The sequence below is a fragment of the Triticum urartu genome, unplaced genomic scaffold (assembly GCF_003073215.2).
Source record: "Triticum urartu cultivar G1812 unplaced genomic scaffold, Tu2.1 TuUngrouped_contig_4543, whole genome shotgun sequence".
NCBI lineage: Eukaryota > Viridiplantae > Streptophyta > Magnoliopsida > Poales > Poaceae > Triticum > Triticum urartu.
In genome coordinates, this window is record NW_024115139.1 from 1 (window position 1) to 17,622 (window position 17,622).

Sequence of the window (17,622 nt, forward strand, 5' to 3'; positions counted from 1 at the left end):
CTCGGTCTTCGCCGGCACCGCGTCGGGGTACTCGCTCTTCTCCTCGAGCGGCGGCGGCACGGGCCAGCGCGTGGACATATTCACGCTCCCGGAGTCAGCGGGGGCGCCGAGGATCAGGCCGCTGTCGGGCGGCCAGGAGGCGATGCTGCTGGTGGACAATGTCGGGGTGGTCGTCGACCGGTCCGGGCACCCCGTCGGAAGCAGCTTTGTGTTCAACAGCAGGCCGGATTGCATCGTCGAGGTGTTCCCGTATGTGGTGGTCGCCGCAGAGTCCAAGGTGGATGTGTACAGGAGGAGGAATGGGGTGCACTTGCAGACCGTTCCGATCGCGAGGAGAGGCACGGGTGTTCTGACCGTGGTGAGCGATGGTGATGGAAGCGGCGGGGAGGTTGTTGTGGTTGCTACGGCTTATAAGGTAAAGTAGGTATGTTGTTGACTCTGCCATCAATGGAACTTGTCCCCAAATTTGTAAATACACGATGTTGCCTTCTATGAGTAGCTTTGCGCTGCATACTGTGAAAATTAATGCCATTTTGTTAATCTTAGGGAGAGATGCCAATTAGTTGCAGAGTTATTGAGTGGACATGCTTAGATGGGCCTGGAAGACAGGAAGAAGATTTAACTTGAAATGGTCATGAATTGGAACTAATTGTGTGTAGAACAGCAACAACTTACACTAGTTTTGTAGCCTCCAGTAAGTTTATGAGCAAACAGAATTTTCCTTCTCTTTTAGAAATATGCAGGCAGCTCCCTGATCAGTGTTGTTGTTGGTTGCTGTAAAAAACTAGTTACTAGTGCACAAATGAGTCTGAGACATGCCAAGCTAAGCTACTCACCATTTGAACTTTTTGCGCCATCCTGAGTTATCTGGATGTTAGACGTTTGTTACTTTCTAGTTCTGGCTACCGTAATTGGTTATGACCATCATGACTGACATCACCTTGACAAAATTCTGCTCCACATTGTCAGTTGGTTGCCATCTGTTACTGTACTAGCCAACTAGTGCTAATTATTTCCTACTTTTCCCATATCAGTTTTCAGTGAAAAAACAAGACAGAAAAGTGGAGCAGGAAATTTGCACTAACTGTTTTCCACTGATTCCAAAATGAGTTTAAGAGTGTAGTCTAGCAATCATCTGCTCAGCTGTAGTGATGCTACAACTAATTGATAAATGACTTGTCCAGGTTTTCTGTTACCGTAAAGTATCTGCAGTGGAACAGATCAAGGCGTTGTTACGAATAAAGAGTTATACAGAGGCTATTTCTTTGCTGGAAGAGTTTGAATCTGATGGTGAAATCTTGAATGATATGATTTCCTTTGTGCATGCACAACTTGGATTCTTATTATTCTTTGACTTGCGCTTTGAGGATGCTGTTAATCATTTCTTGCTGTCAGAGACTATGCAACCAGCAGAAATATTTCCATTCATCATGCGGGATCCTAATCGTTGGTCAGATCTGGTAATGTCATCTTCCTCCATTGTTCATTTTGAAATTATTGTATGGAGTATCTGCAAGACCCCACTTCATTTGTTTTTAACTTATTCTTGTGTATGACAAAACTTTATGATTATAAACTTTTTAAGATTTTATTATGATTCAATTAATTAGACTCAAACAGTTTCTTCAGTGTTCCACAAAATTCGTGCATAAAGCTTTTGTAGCTAGGATCTCTTGCAACTTTTATCAACATATTTATATTTCGTGAACCAATTTGGGGAACTGTGAAATGAGTTTTGGTTTTCTCCACCGTGCTTGGCTGGCTGCTTTGTAGTCAGTAGCTTTTAGTTAAGCTGTTAATGCCTACAGGGTTCCACAGCCTGATTTTATCTTCAACTAATCTTTTTTACGAGGATTTACTTGCCGTTTCTAGATGGGATAGTTTTAAACAAATTTATTTGCAAAATTTAGGTGCCAAGAAAACGTTATTGGGGCTTGCATCCTCCCCCCAAGCCTCTTGAAGAAGTTATTGACGATGGACTGGTAACACTTCAGCGAGCATTGTTTCTCAAAAAGGCAGGTGTGGACACAGTTGTGGATGAAGATTTCCTTTCAAATCCTCCAACTAGAGCTGATCTATTGGAACTAGCTATCAGAAATATTATCAGGTCTGGTTTATCCCTGGTATTTTTATTCATTGAACTGCAATAAAGCTGCATGTAGTGACCAATGTCTAAATGCTAAATGAAACTAGGTACCTTTGTGTTTCGCGAGAGAAGACCTTGTCTCCTGCAGAGATGGAAGGAGTCGATACTCTTCTGATGTACCTTTATAGAGCACTTGATCTTGTTGATGACATGGAGAAGCTTGCATCATCTCAAAATAGCTGTGTTGTGGTATGTGTATTTCCTTTATAACCATAACCCTACTTTGTAGAATCATGAGTTTATAGCTATCATATACTACTCCCTCCGTCCCATAATATAAGACGTTTTTTAACACTAGTGTAGTGTCAAAAAGTGTCTTACAATATGGGATGGAGGGAGTATATGTTACTGAAATCAATATTTAGTCTGGATTTGTAGATGGAATATAGTATGCTGTAGATTTGTTCTTCTTAGGTTTTCGTCACATATAGAAAGGTGCATTTATCGTCAAAATTATGGGTGGTGCAGGATGAACTGGAATCACTGTTGGACAACTCTGGACATCTGCGGGCGCTTGCTTTCTTATATGGCAGTAAGGGAATGTGCTCCCAAGCTGTTGCTATATGGCGTATCTTAGCAAGGAATTACAGCACAGGTCTGTGGAAGGACCGTCCTATTCTGCCTGGAACGGACTCCCAGGAAACTTCGGCTGATAAAAAATCCGGTGAGGAAATTGCTGCTATCGAAGCCTCCAAGATACTTCAAGCAACATCTGACCAGGACCTTGTCTTGGAACATCTTGGATGGGTATGTGCTTCATGCTGAGCACCTGATCTTATAGTGAGCTGTTTCATTATCTTGTGAATATTATTCAGTAATTTCATGCAGGTTGCAGACATTGATCAAGACCTTGCAACTGCGATTTTAACATCTGAGATGAGGGAAAAACAACTTTCTTCTGGTAATTAATTTGTTTCAAACAATTCACTTTATTAGTACCTTTACTGGCATGGCAGTTCAACACATCCTCCAGTTTTTACTTGTGAGCATGTCAGAGTATGGTGCAGTACAAGTGTACAAGGATGTTCTTTTTTATTCCTCTCCTGAAAACTGAATTTTTTAATCCTGTGGTTGCAACTGATTGTGTCCATGAAATGTCGTGTTTAACTAGTTAGGACTGTTAAAATAACTTTGACATGTAATGAACTTTGTTAACATTTGTTTTGGTTGGGTGGTACTCTGCAGAAAAGGTTATTGCTGCCCTTGATTCAGAAAAGGTTGGGATTCACCAAAGGTATGATGTGTTCATGAAATCTTCAACAACTAAAACCTCTCAAGATTCCATTATGAACCCCGATGTCTATGTGAACATAAAAGTTGTAATTGTTGATACATTCTGTGCAGCTAGTTTGCTTATTACACACTTATACGAACTTCAGTAATGGTCTAATAACAGCCTAACTAATTACTCATTGTCGTTGGAATTCAACATGTACAGTAACTTGAACCTTGACATGACTGCTTAGGAATATTATATCTCCAATGCCGGATAATTTGAGTAGATATTGTTCTGCAATAATGATTAAGTGCCACTGGTCTTTTATTTATATCCTCTATCAAGATTCTAACATAATGGGACCTCTGAGTAGTGTTTGGTATGCATCTTACATTTGTTAATTCTTAGTCAAACAGCGTTTTTCTGTGCACATGTTCATCATATAATGTTGTCCATGTCATATCCTGTGCTATCACCTTCATTTGACATATTCGATACTCAGATCCATCTACTATCATGAAAATCTAACTGGCTAAGTTATGCAGATATTTGCAGTGGTTGATTGAGGATCAGGGTTGTGAGGACCCTCACTATCACACGTCATATGCATTATTGCTGTCGAAATCTGCCATGGAAGCATTTCATATGGAGTCCAATTCCGGAGAGAGAAATGATAAAGAAATCGACTCAGACCTACAGTTCATTTATTCATTGAGGGAAAGATTGCAATTATTTTTGCAAGCTTCGGACTTGTATGATCCAGAAGAAGTGCTTGATGTGATAGCAGAATCTGAGCTATGGCTGGAAAAGGTCTTGTGACAAAATTTCACCTTCCCCTTAATGTGGTTACATGTTCATCACTTTATTTGTCCACAACTGTGTTTAAGTTCAGATACTAAGGCATTCGTTTTTCTTTTGTCAGGCCATTTTGTATAGGAAGATGGGCCAAGAGAACATTGTACTTCAGATACTAGCACTGTAAGATGTTATCCTGCACTTACTATTATTGGTTTGTTGTAACTTGTACTCCCTCCAATCCGTATTAATTGTCGCTGATTTAATACTTCCTCTGTCCCAAAATAAGTGTCTCAACTTTGTACTAACTTTAGTGCAAAGCTGTACCAAGGTTAAGACACTTATTTTGGGACGGGGAGTACAAAGTTGTACTAAATCAGCGACAATTAATATGGATCGGAGGGAGTAAGTTGCAACAGCAGTGGTATTCTGTTTAGCTGGACTTGCATGTCTTTACCATTTCCAGTGCAGCTGTTCTGACTGTTATTTGTTGGTCTGTGATGAAGGAAGCTGGAGGATAGTGAAGCTGCTGAGCAGTACTGTGCAGAGATTGGTCGAGACGATGCTTATATTCAGTATGTTATTGTTTGACTAGTAATTCTTTGTTGACTGGCTCGTACTCTTGGTATATTTTCTTATATCATTATCAATGGGATTATCTTTGTTCCTCGGTTAATGTTATGTCCATCTTGCTTTGAACTCAGGCTTTTGGATTTGTATTTGGACCCGAAAAATGGGAGAGAACCGATGTTTACAGCAGCTGTCCGACTTCTTCATAATCACGGGAAATCTTTGGATCCCATACAAGTATTGGAGGTACTATTTTCTTATATTACTGTGGGCGATCCTGTTATGCACAACTATTATTAGGATATAATAAGAATTCTGAAATCTGAAGACAAATTTTTCCCAGAGATTATCCTCAGATATGCCTCTCCAGCTAGCTTCAGATACAATATTGCGAATGCTAAGAGCTCGGGTGCACCATCATCGCCAAGGGCAGGTAAACATTGTGAAACAGGCTTGCTTCTATGTTGAACTCACAGGAGGTCTGGCTTGCAATATCCATATATTTTAATTTCTTTTCTCTTTCTCTGTCTATCATTAGATAGTGCATAATTTATCACGCGCAACGAACGTTGATGCACGATTGACAAGACTGGAGGAGAGGTCAAGGCATGTGCAGCTAACTGATGAGAGTATCTGTGATTCATGTCGAGCTCGGCTTGGCACCAAGCTATTCGTCATGTACCCAGACGACTCGGTTGTTTGCTACAGGGTAACAAGTCCAACAACTTTGTTGTTTAGCTGCCTATTTATTCTTCTGCATGGAAGTTTCACTAGATCTGATTTGTTGTCATGGTTGCCTGCAGTGCTACCGAAACCAAGGCGATTCTGTTTCAGGACGAGGCCGTAACTTCAGGAAAGATGCTATATTCAAACAAAGCTGGCTTGTCAGTAGATAGCGAAGATTGAGCAGCAAAACTCGTACAGACATTCCTTTGCCATGAACAACTGAGAGAGGTCATGCGTACCGCCCTTGCAGTTCAAGGTACATGATCTTGCTACAGCTCCTTTGAAATGCTCTAAAAACGTTGCAACATCATCGGCTGCTTTTGATGGCGCTGTTAATTCATTCACCCGGGGCTGTCAACAGTGTGCCATGTGTATGCGATCGCCCTAGGGGCTGTCTGGCACACTCTTATCCCGGAAAATGTTGAGGAACTCGGTTTCGTTTTCTTTTTCTCCCAGATCACTTGAAAATGGGATGTAACTTGCAGGAATAGTTTGTTAGCGGCAACACTGTAAATGGCGGTTGTAATTGCTGAGCTGAGAGATAGAAACGAATATATCGACAGTGGAACATAACACTAAACAAATTTTACTGGTATATAGTGGTATGAGACTGGAATTTTGCATTGCAACACTACCCCATTAACAACAGCCGGATCAAGTCAAAACGCGTAAGATGAAACATATCTAAACAACTCTTGAACGAACCGGGGCGACCAATCGCATTTTGCTGCTGCCTGTCCATACATCAACTGAAAGGCCATTGCATCATCATCATCATGATCATCCACTTCGTTGTTGATATGTATGCATGGTGTAGTGATAATGCCTGATGATGCCTGCCCATAATCCATGTCCTAATTTCTACCCGCGATGTCGGTAAAAAGAGACTAATGTATATGTATCTTGAAAATATCTGGGCCAGGTGAGTGATTGTCGCTGCCAAGGCATGCATTTCTGTTGCCCATTAGGCTGCACTTTGTGCAAATGTTTATTGAACCCACTGGCTCGGTGTTAGTGCACCCCCTCCAAACTAGCACTTTTACCACACTATAAGTAGACTGCCCGGCACCATGCAGCCTCACTCATCAAGGAGCAGCTCAGTAAGCCCAGTGACACCCACACACCCACACAGAAGGAGCTCCACCACTTTGATAGAGGAAGATGGCCGGCGCCTCCCCTATCCTCCTGCTCTCATTCCTCCTTGTTTCGATGGCGGTGGCGGACCAGTGCCACGACGATGACCATGCCGCCTTGGTTGCCATCGACATCGCCATGGGCAGCCCCTACCACTTCGCGTCTTGGACGCCCGACTCCGCCTGCTGCGACTGGGATGATGTCGACTGTGATGCCGACACGGGCCGCGTCGTCGGCCTCCGTGTCTACCAGGACTCCAACATGTCCGGCGCCATCCCGGACGCCATCGGCAACCTCACCTTCCTTGAGACCCTCACCCTCCACCACCTCCCGGCCATCTCCGGTGTCATCCCGGACTCCCTCGCCACGCTTTCCAACCTCTCGGAGCTCACAATCTCCTACACGGGTGTGTCCGGCCCGGTGCCCTCCTTCCTCAGCGCGCTCACCGCACTCACCCTCCTCGACCTCTCCTACAACTCCCTCACCGGCGCCATCCCACCGTCCCTCGCCAACCTCATCAGCCTCTCTAGTATCAACCTCCGCCGCAACAGCCTCTCCGGCACCATCCCGTCGCTCCTCTTGTCCAAGTCCCCCGACGGCGCCTACCTCCAGCTCTCCCACAACAACCTCTCCGGCGCCATCCCGACTGAGTTCGCCGCTGTCAACTTCTCCTACGTCGACCTCTCCCGCAACGCCCTCTCCGGCGACGCCACCAGCCTCTTCGGCGCAGAGAAGGTCATCCAGCACCTCGACGTGTCCCGCAACGCCCTCAACTTTGACCTCTCCGGCGTGGAGTTCCCGGAGCAGCTCACCTACGCCGACCTCAGCCACAACGCCATCCGCGGCTCCATACCGGCGCAGGTGGCGACGCTGGCTGGCCTCCAGCAGTTCAACGTGAGCTTCAACAGGCTGTGCGGCGCCGTGCCCACCGGCGGCAACATGTCCAGGTTCGACCGCTACAGCTACCTCCACAACAAGTGCCTTTGCGGCACGCCGCTCACCGCCTGCCGCCAGCGGCCCGTCGGCTACCTCCATTAGAGCGTCTTCCATCCAACGGTTCAATCAAAGCCTCCAAAATTAAGCCATGATGATGAGATGTGATATGATGTGAGATGAGCACGTATGTACCAATGGAGTGATTAGTACGGTAACCACCGCAGTGTAATGATAAGTACCAGTACGTATATCGGTGGTAATTAAACTGACCACTGATTAATTATGCCCCTGATGTTGTGGAGCTTCACGGAGCTAATGAATGAATGTACTCGATATTGCAACTTATATATGCATAATAATGGATATTGGATATATATGGATGGATCCGTTTCTGCCCGAAAAATGCCGAGGAGCTCCCGGGAGCGGACATCATGGATATCTCTCCCTTCGAGTCACCTCGAGATTAGCAACTACCATTTTTGTCATACCGGTAGGTAGATACAAGAGAAAATCTACGAAACTGCTTCATGCACGATTCTAGTGCCCGATGAATGGACGACATCAAAATCCAGCGGCCAGTATTCGATGTATGCACGCATGTCCGGCTAGATTTTAAGCATCATCTATGAGTCGTCCGAATCTTGTCGTGTGTATAGCACAGTTCGAAAATCTATGCTTGGCAACCCGTTTGATGGGGAAGATACTTTTGTGAGAGTTAAAGGAGAAGAGCATGTGAGGCTGTGGCGCTGCACATGATGATGAGCATGAGATAGACTGATAGATGAAGGGTTCGTGGTTGAGGAAGAGCATGTTGTGCTTGAGGATGTTGGAAGGCCAAAACTTTTCCAAAAGCAACAACAAATTAACCAAGGGACCATCGCTTAACGACATTTCCAGAAGTACTTGCCAAATGTAATCCCTCAAAGACATTGGGGAAGGGGGGGTAAGTTACAAAACTGGACTACAAATGAGCATTGGGAAGACCACATGCCAAGACTTAAGGTTCCAAATGGCCAATGTGTCAATCAAAAGGATGCTCATGATAAGAGATTTTACACTATGGTTCAACAAAGACATCTATCAGAGTATTTGCTTGGACCCAAAGAGATTTCTTTTCTTGTTATGCCTCAATAAACGGTCAACCTTGCTATCATTAACAAGCACCAGTGGTGGAGGCCGAAATAATTTTTAGATGTGGCGGAGTTTATGAAGGAGAAAATCATGTATAGTACAATTATGCAAGAGCTCAAGAAGTGTTGGGGACCAAGTAAAGTTTCTTAATTGAGTGTAGCACTGACCATTGACTCGTTAGAGAACTCCGCAGGTTGATACTTTGATTCTCAACCGAGGGATATTCTCAATTGAGGGATACTTACTTCTCGCTACACACCCTTGCGCTTGGGGGCCCAACATGATTTCCATTGGAACTTAAGAATAAGTAACATCCGTAACATAGGCTTCCGAGTCTACTAAGGTCCGGAAGCCACCTCTGGGTCATCTCCATTTCCCCCCTTTCCGTACAATAAAGTTTAGTCTGAACTAGCGGTTGAGCTCCTACTTTGTGTGAGAGGCTCAAGGAGAAGAAGGCGAGTCTTGGTGGCGTTGGTAAACCCTGGTGGTGCCCACACCTCTCTCACAGTGACTAACGAGCTTCTCTCCAAGGAAGTGGATACATCTCTGTCTCTACATGCCTCGGTTAATTCTTATCCAAGGTTTGTCACTTTTGTATTTTATTTGATCCCTTGACCTTCATATCTGCATATAGGTTGTACCCACCATAGTTGCACTCAGGAGAACTTATTTATTTGGAATGCCTAAAGTGCAAAAGGAAGAAGTAAATTTACAATTGCTTACTCTCCGTAGTCAATCATCTTGATCCTTCAGCTCCTCATAAAAAAAATAGTCTGAAGGATTACATTTGGCTCAAAAGCTCAACACTAGACATCCTCTGAAACTCAGAGAGACGATCAATTACACACCATCAACAAAACATAAACACCATTATTGATGAAGAACTAGTAGTGACATACATATATACATCGACATTTCCAACTCAAGGATTTAAGGGATAAAACCATCCATCAAGAAAGCATACACATATTCAATTCAACATGCAATATACTTTTCTACAAGCGCTTGCACACTAAAATTGGCAATAAATAAGAAAGAATTAGGAACTCCAAGCTTTGCCTTCTTTTGTTCCCTCTACTCCACAATAACACTTTATAATTTGCAGAAACGACAATTAGTCACATTGACTGTGACTGTTTACTATGTATATTGAAGAGGTTGCACCATATTGTTCCGTCATAGCCGCAAGTTGTCTTGGCATTAGGGGCATGCCAATCTCCTGTAGACCTTCAAGAACTCGTACCATTTCACCCATCGTCGGTCGATCAAATTCATTATCTTGGATACACCAACATGCAACCTTGCAAACCCTTTCAACCTCTTCTAAATTGAAGTCACCATGCAAATTTGGATCCACCAAACTCTGCACATCACCCCCATGAAGCTTGTAGATAGCTTGCACGGGGAAAAATTTAGCAGAGTGGTCGTTCCTAGTGTTGTATGTTCCAGATGAATTCCTAGCCCCTGATATGATTTCCAGAAGTACCATGCCGAAGCTATAAACATCAACTTTTGGCGTAATAGCATTCCCGCTAAGCCACTCCGGAGCAAGATAACCAACAGTTCCTCTGAATGTGGTTAGAATTCGGCTAAAATCCCGTCCGACTAATGCCGCCAACCCAAAGTCTGCAACTTTAGGAACAAATGATGCATCCAAAAGTATATTTTCTGGCTTAATATCACAGTGTATGATGCATTGGCGACAACTCTGATGCAAGTAGGACAATCCTCTAGCAATTCCAAGGGTTATTTGAAATCTAGTGTTCCAGTTCAGGATATCACCATTAGCATTGCTCTTCTTAAACAGATGGTCATCCAGAGACCCATTTGACATGTGTTCATATACAAGTAACCTTTTATCACCTTCGCTGCAGAAACCAATCAATTTGACTATGTTGATATGTTGGATCAGTCCAACTGAGCTCACCTCGGCCCTGAATTGCTTCTCTCCTTGACATGCACCATCAAGCCTTTTCACTGCTATACTAGTTGAGTCATTTAATACCCCCTTGTATACAGAACCAAAACCACCTCCTCCTAGCTTTTCTGAGAAGTTTTTAGTAGCACGGACTAAATCCGTGAATCTAAAGGCCATAATCCCTCCACCACTAACTTGATTGCCGTATAAAGGCAGACAACACCATTTGAATTTCTTCATCCAAATCAATAACAACACCATGATCATTAGTAACCCAAGACCAGTAATGGCTCCCGCAGTAATAACTCCCACATGCGGTTTTCTTTTATTTTTTCTGAAACTTAAATCTTTGGCAGCAAGGCGAATGTAAAGAACATCTTCAGCTGTAAAATCAATGCCATCATTCATATTTACACTAAGTAATTCCTCATACCAGACAGAGCATTTGTCATTGTTAAAGGAATAAGCAGTGCAAGAGCAAGAGCTAAGACAAGCTTCTTCGCATTTTGTCTGAGTTGAAGCAAGGGATATTAGTTGGGGCTTGTAGGGCAATGTAGCTTGAGCAATTGGGTGGAACATGTCTATTGAACTTGTCATGTTTTTCTCACTAGTGCTGCAGTACTGTAATGGTGTATTTCTGATGCACCCACCTGTTCTATCATTAAACTCCCAATCCTGTGGTGACTTCTGAGAGAAGCCCTTCATACACTCACATAATATATGTGCGTTGTTGGTGCAGACTGCAAAAGGTCCACATGTAGCAGGCGTCATGCAACGACCATCAGGGTTGGCACCTATGGTTTCCCAAGTCTGTTTGGTTTGAGACCAAAACATCATTTTTATTTGACCAGAGGTGTCCAGTGAGACAAATAAAGGTGGTGATTCATCCGGTGAAGTGTACATGTAGTACTCCTCTCGGTTGTTATCAACATATGTTGGGTTAACCAGACCTTTAATCCGAGGATCCAAATCTACCAGTGACCGGATTATTGGTACCAATGTTGACGTTGTAGAGGACACAAATTGCCAATACACTACAGAGGGGTTGTTGCGACGCTTGAGGACCATCCCCGTGGCACCTTCTAGTCCAACACTGTATGAGCCAAGACCAGGATTAATGAGACTCTTCTTTGAGATGATCGTGTTACTCAAGCCGGTGAGCTTGTTCCAGCCAAGCTTGGCGCCAGGAAGCACAACATCTGTTGGGTGGTCGAAACTCTGCCATGACGGCATCTCTTGGCTAGTGTTTGTGGGTAGGAGGACAAGGTTTCCATTGTTCAGGAGAACAAGGGCTGTAGTGGTGGTGGTGGTTTGTGTCCTATTAACGATGTGAGTGGACCAGACAAGGGATTCAGTGCCGGCATCAACATGGTCTACGATGATGACAAGATTGCTGTCACTTGAGATCCTGAGCTGTGTGGAGTTGATATTGGGATGGGAGATGGGCTCCTCCCTATTAGCAACCCACACAGTAGTAAAAACTGGAATCTTATTGAACCATATGCCAAAGTACCAGTTGTCGTGGGACTTACTACTACTCATGGTGCTTGCAATCATTGTAGCTGGTTGGAAGAAGCCGAGCACGTACTTGCCATTTCTTGAGACGAGCTTGCCGGCACCGGCACCAACAGCCGCGAAAGTTTGACCTGCCGTCAAAGTGTCGCCTGCAGAGGAGCACCGAGGAGCTGTGTACGAGAGGAGGAGAAGCCCGAGTAATGTGTAGATGAGAGGAGACATGGCATGGAGAAGTGTACAAGTTGTTGGGGAAGATGGGATAGTTTGGATGGATGGATGAAGTCTTTGTTCTACTAACTCTTCGGAGAAGGAAGAAGATGTTGTGTGCATATATAGAGAATACAACACCCTGCCGGGTGGTTGTACGTGTGTAGTTACAAGGTCAACCAGAGAGGTTAATTAAATACATGGATTAGTAAGTAATCATGTAGCACTAGCTAACCATGTGAGTTGGATACTTGAATAAGTTGAGTTTTCTTTCTATGAACCCTTGTGAACGGTGATTAATATATACGTGCAGGTCATAAACAAATATTTCGTCCAGTAGACTTCATCAACAAATTAAATACATGATTATCAAGACGTATCGAATTGCAATTACAAAATTATCATACCAAGGTCAGCTATAACTCCGCAGACGGCAGATCAACAATAATTGAGTGACCACAAATATTTACTAGTTGACTAGATAGCGACGAATAAAATTAATCTCTCTGTTGGCATCATTTTCGTATAGGGTTTGTACAGTCATATACACAACAATTTCTATATATCATAGCGAACAGACAACACTTTGTGTTAATTTTGTGAGACATGTGTACAACGACGGCATGGCGCAGAAGTTTAGAGCAATTTGTAGTTAGCAAAGCTCTTTCGAGACTTTGATTTGTTTATATACAGTAGCCTAATTTGATTGATGGCGGCTATACATAGGAGTACTAGTTATGTTTTTATATATGTTGGGGGAATCTGACATTTGACTAGTGACTTCCTTACGTATTATTGATTCATAATTTGATTTGGGTGCGTACAATACCAGAATGTTATTGATGGCGGCTACTAGCTATGTTCTTATATATGATAGGGGAATTTGACCTTTGATTACTTTGTTTATTTGTTACAGATTTGTACTTGGTGACTCACTGGTTTTCGTTCATCTCAATCTTGGTGAATGATTCTCTCTCTCTCAAACAAAATAAATAAAATCTTGGCGAATGATTAAGTGTGTTTGCTTCCTAATAAGGTTCTCTTTGCTATAAAAAAGAATTTCTCTAAGCCTCCGTCTCAGTGGAGATAAGTTGTTTAAACCAAGGAGCTTGTAGAAGCAATGACCAGAAAGTTGTCGATGTAGACCAGAAGACGCTGGTGACCGCGATCCGTGGAGCAAATAGCCGCCCCGGAGAAGGAAACTTCTGAGATTGCCTGAAATTCACCCTATACATATGTACAATGTATGAATAACATAACTTCAATACATTGTTTAAAGCTTTCTGAAAACTAAACTAAAAATATATTATAATATGCTCTAAATATCATTAAAATTAGAGAAAATTATGTTTTTGGTCCCTCAAGTTTCCCAAAAGTATAGACTTGATACCTTAAGATTTTTGGTACACACTTGGTCCTTCAAGTCTCAAAACCAGGTAAGTTTAGTCCAAAACCAGATTTTGACCACTTTCATCGGGTTTGACCACCCAGATTTTGACCGGGTTTGACCGGATGAACAGCTAATTCCAAAAAAATATATAAAAAAGAATCTGAATATTTTTTGTCATCAAATATGCTTACATGCCCAAGGTGCATGCCGATTCTCTTGGTCTTTGGACACTTGAGGAGTCTGTGGCGAAAAAAACAAAACATCTACTCTAGGTGAACATTAAATTTGAAAAAATAGCAATATAGTTTTGGGGTTCAATATGCTCCGGTGCACAAGGCGTGTGCAAATTTCAGATTTTTATAATATTTTTCGATTTTACTGTTCATCCGGTCAAACCCAGTCAAAATATGGGCGATCAAACTGGTTAAAGTGGTCGAAATCTGGTTTTGGACTAAACTTACCCGGTTTTGAGACTTGAAGGAGCAAATGTGTACTGAAAAATGTTGAGGGAACAAGTCTATACTTTTGGGAAACTTGAGGGATCAAAAATATACTTTTCTCGTAAAATTATAAGAAATAGACCCAAAATTGACTTTATGTTTTTTTTTTGCATATTTGAAGGGGGTGCCTTGGCACCCACATAACCCCCACTAGATACGCCCTTGATTTTTTTTTTTGAAATGGAGGTATACCCCGGCCTCTGCATCATGATGATGCATGCGGCCTTTTTATTAAAAATGCAGGAAATATCATCATAAAGGTCTTACAGCTCGCAAACGGAGCAAAGTCATAGCACAAAGATCTGAAAAAAAAGGCCTAAAAACAACCGATACGGTGATAATAAAGACAAGCTCTCTAGCCCTCTATCATGTTATGTGAACGCCATCCGAACCGGTTGAATATAGCCCGAGCCACCATCTCCCATTGGTTGCACCCAGTAACCAAAGGCTCCCTGGAGTCCATAGGAGTGAGTAAGGACCACGTACGGATCCAAGCTGTAGCTCTGAAGATAACCTGCAAAAAAGTTAAGTTGTGTTGTCTGTTAAAAATCATATCATTTCTGCAGTTCCATATAGCCATAGTAACGCACATATTCCAATCCGAATACGAGCTGCCGTGATTTGTTCAACCCAGCCAACCACGTCCCAAACAAAGACGCAACATCTACTGGGGGATTAATATTAAAAGCTATATGAATCGTTCTAACGATTTGCCACTTCGTGCCCCCGCTTTCTCTGGTGTTCTTTTCTATGAAATGATGTTCCTGAAAGGGAGCTGAAAACTTAGTTAAATGAGTTGATTCCCAACCCATTTCACACATCTTTCATGATGTAACAGACTTGGATTACTTTCTGCTCTTACTTCCGAACATGCACATTATGTTCTTGTACTACTTCAAGGTTTGTTTTTTTGGATCATACAAGAGTAACCTATGTGCATATGCAATTGCCGTTCAACTAGTCTGCTCATTCAAAAACTTCTTGCCATTCTTTTAATGTGAACTCACTTCAACAAACACAATGTTTCCCTTCACTTCTGTTTTTTTTTTTGCAACAAAAACATGATTAGTAAGGCATGATAAACATATTTTGAATGGCTTGCTGTATTGACGATTATTATGGAGGGAGGGGTGTATAGCGAATCTGTGTGTTGCTCTAGCCTGTTTGCAAATGCAATTGTTGCTCAACTACTCACTCATTCAGGATCCTGCACATCCTTTTAGTGCGAGTTCTCTCCAACCAAATACAATACTGTTCTTTTCTTTGTTTAAGATAAGAACTCAAAAACAAAACATGCAAAATAGAATGGTCACATGTTCATGCAGCCGACTCACACATGATAAATAATTGCTTGATGGTCTGCTCATTCAACACATACTCCATGCTCACATTTCCCCCCCATATAAGAGATACCGGAGACTCTTGGTGTATAGAGGGCTATATATACCCCTGCCTTTAGGATGTTATAAAGCAAGCATGATATGCGTTCATACTTGGGCACCCCTTTATCAGCCTTCAAGCAATCTGAAATATTGGAGAAAAACAAAAGGAGCATCGTAGCAATTACAGGGAGAAACAGAAGCAGGCGTGACACCTTAGTACGTGTGTTTTCCTCCTCCTGTAGTTTGTGAAGAGTAATGGGAAGGACGGGAAACATGACAGGGTGATCAACTATGTCCTGGGTTTGTTGTGAACGTGTTCTCCTTTGTGCTTGTTGAAGCAGGATGGACATACACTAGATGCGGAAGAGGTGCTTAATTTTGTGTGCCACTAAACATTTTCAGGCCAGCAGTCTCGGGGAGGAGATAAAACGCTACCTATGCTAGAGAGAGGAGGATGATATAATTGTATCTGATATTGTAAATTTGTAATGCTTGGATAGGTTGTCAATATAGTGGACTATATCTAGTCTTGCCACGCAATCGCCGCCACACCACTACTCATTCTGCAACTCTGCAGACCATTTTTTTTCACTTGCATTTAGTTGCTGGTCATAGATTCTGTAGTGTGTACTAAAAACTGACACACGATAATGAATTGGCAAACAACTCTGAAATGCCACATATATTTCATGATGCAACAGACGTTACTCTCTGCTCTCACTTGAGGGATATTTCCTTTGGTCATACAAGAGTAACCTATTTGTGAATGCAATTTCGTTTAACTACTTGCACATTTGGAACTTCTCGTGGTTCTTTTAGTGTGAGTTCTGCAGTCTATAGTCATATAATAAAAAACACATGATACCCCCGGATGACTGGTAAACACATATCCCAGCCTCCTCATCTTCTCACCGTCCAAAAAGTACCTCTGGTCATTGAACGGTCTGTCCTCCATGAACCTGATGACCTTCTCAGCGTCCACCCCAAGAATGCCACATATGTCTCTGGCCACGTCCACCACTCCTCTCCCCTTCGCTGCCGCAATGTTATACACATGTCCAACCTGATCTCCTCTGTGAAGAACAAGTGAACAACATCAAATGCTTCAGCAACATCGATCCTCACAGTGCAAGTAGCTCCTGAGATTCGAGCCGTCGCCGTAAATCGGAAGGGGCATGCCTCTCATTGCCAGGAGAACGAATATGGGGACAAGCTTTTAGGGGAACTGGTTAGGCCCACACACACTGTTACCTCGGGTGGTGATCACCGGAAGATTGTAGGACCTTGCGTGCCATCACCAGCATCTCCGCGCCGGCTTTCGTGGCTGAGTACGACTTTGTGGGGAGCAGCTGGGATTCCTCGTGGTTACCAATGACAGTATTCGCATCAGTTTCACCATAGACTTCATCGGTGCTGACATGGATGGATGAACCTTGTGATCTTAACCTGCTTGCAGGCCTCGAGGAGGTCGACGTACGTGGGTGCATGCCGTACACATATATACTTCTTGGTGAACCCGAAGGGGTTCCTGAAGGAGTTGTCGACGTGAATCTAGGCAGCGAAGTGCATGACGGTGTCGATCGATTCGGTGACCAGGAGGTGGTTCATCAGGTCGGCGCTAGTAATGTCACCCCTGAAGAATTTGAAATTCGGGGATCTATGAGAGGGGTCGAGGTTTCTGAAGCTGGACCGCTGGAGCAGTATGTAACTCTATTTCACTATGGAATTCCGAATTCAAGTTATACCCCTTGTTCTGGAATGGAGAATCGAGAGGAGAGAGACGAACTCACACGCGAGCCATGCCTATCACCCGTTTGCCTAAGAGCATCTCCAACATTCCGCGCTAAATAAGCGCCGCGCCGTAAATTTGCCCTTTTTAGCGCGCGCAATTGGTAGAGGGGCTCCAGCGGACGCGCAATAAGCGCGCGCGGCATATAGAGTTGAGTGCGCGGTCCGAATCGCCATCGTGCGCTGTGTATTTGGTGCACCCACTTCCGCGCGCGGCACACTCGAGCGCTCAGGCCGCACTCTCTCCGTGGCGCCACCTTCGCCACGC

General features: G+C 43.4%; 3 protein-coding genes and 1 pseudogene across 3 annotated transcripts; 2 read left to right on the forward strand and 2 right to left on the reverse strand.

The window, feature by feature from the left end:
• Positions 1-4: 4 nt before the first annotated feature.
• Positions 5-6,048, forward strand: LOC125527976 (vacuolar sorting protein 3; the record flags this gene model as incomplete). The annotated part of the gene is made up of 14 exons (XM_048692492.1): positions 5-415; positions 1,185-1,460; positions 1,911-2,107; positions 2,194-2,335; positions 2,615-2,893; positions 2,975-3,047; positions 3,332-3,380; positions 3,908-4,172; positions 4,285-4,340; positions 4,664-4,732; positions 4,862-4,973; positions 5,071-5,160; positions 5,266-5,436; positions 5,531-6,048. Coding segments are annotated over 14 exons (2,283 nt in total), but the record flags the coding sequence as incomplete, so codon positions are not given.
• A 491-nt stretch (positions 6,049-6,539) lies between these two features.
• LOC125527978 (polygalacturonase inhibitor-like) lies at positions 6,540-7,897 on the forward strand. The gene has a single exon (XM_048692493.1). The coding sequence runs from the start codon at positions 6,615-6,617 to the stop codon at positions 7,623-7,625; it is 1,011 nt and encodes a 336-aa protein (XP_048548450.1). The 5' UTR covers positions 6,540-6,614; the 3' UTR covers positions 7,626-7,897.
• A 1,718-nt stretch (positions 7,898-9,615) lies between these two features.
• LOC125527979 (G-type lectin S-receptor-like serine/threonine-protein kinase At2g19130) lies at positions 9,616-12,369 on the reverse strand. Its single transcript, XM_048692494.1, has one exon. The coding sequence runs from the start codon at positions 12,307-12,309 to the stop codon at positions 9,769-9,771; it is 2,541 nt and encodes an 846-aa protein (XP_048548451.1). The 5' UTR covers positions 12,310-12,369; the 3' UTR covers positions 9,616-9,768.
• Positions 12,370-16,307: 3,938 nt separating this feature from the next.
• LOC125527980 lies at positions 16,308-17,500 on the reverse strand (annotated as a pseudogene).
• Between the last annotated feature and the right edge of the window lie 122 nt (positions 17,501-17,622).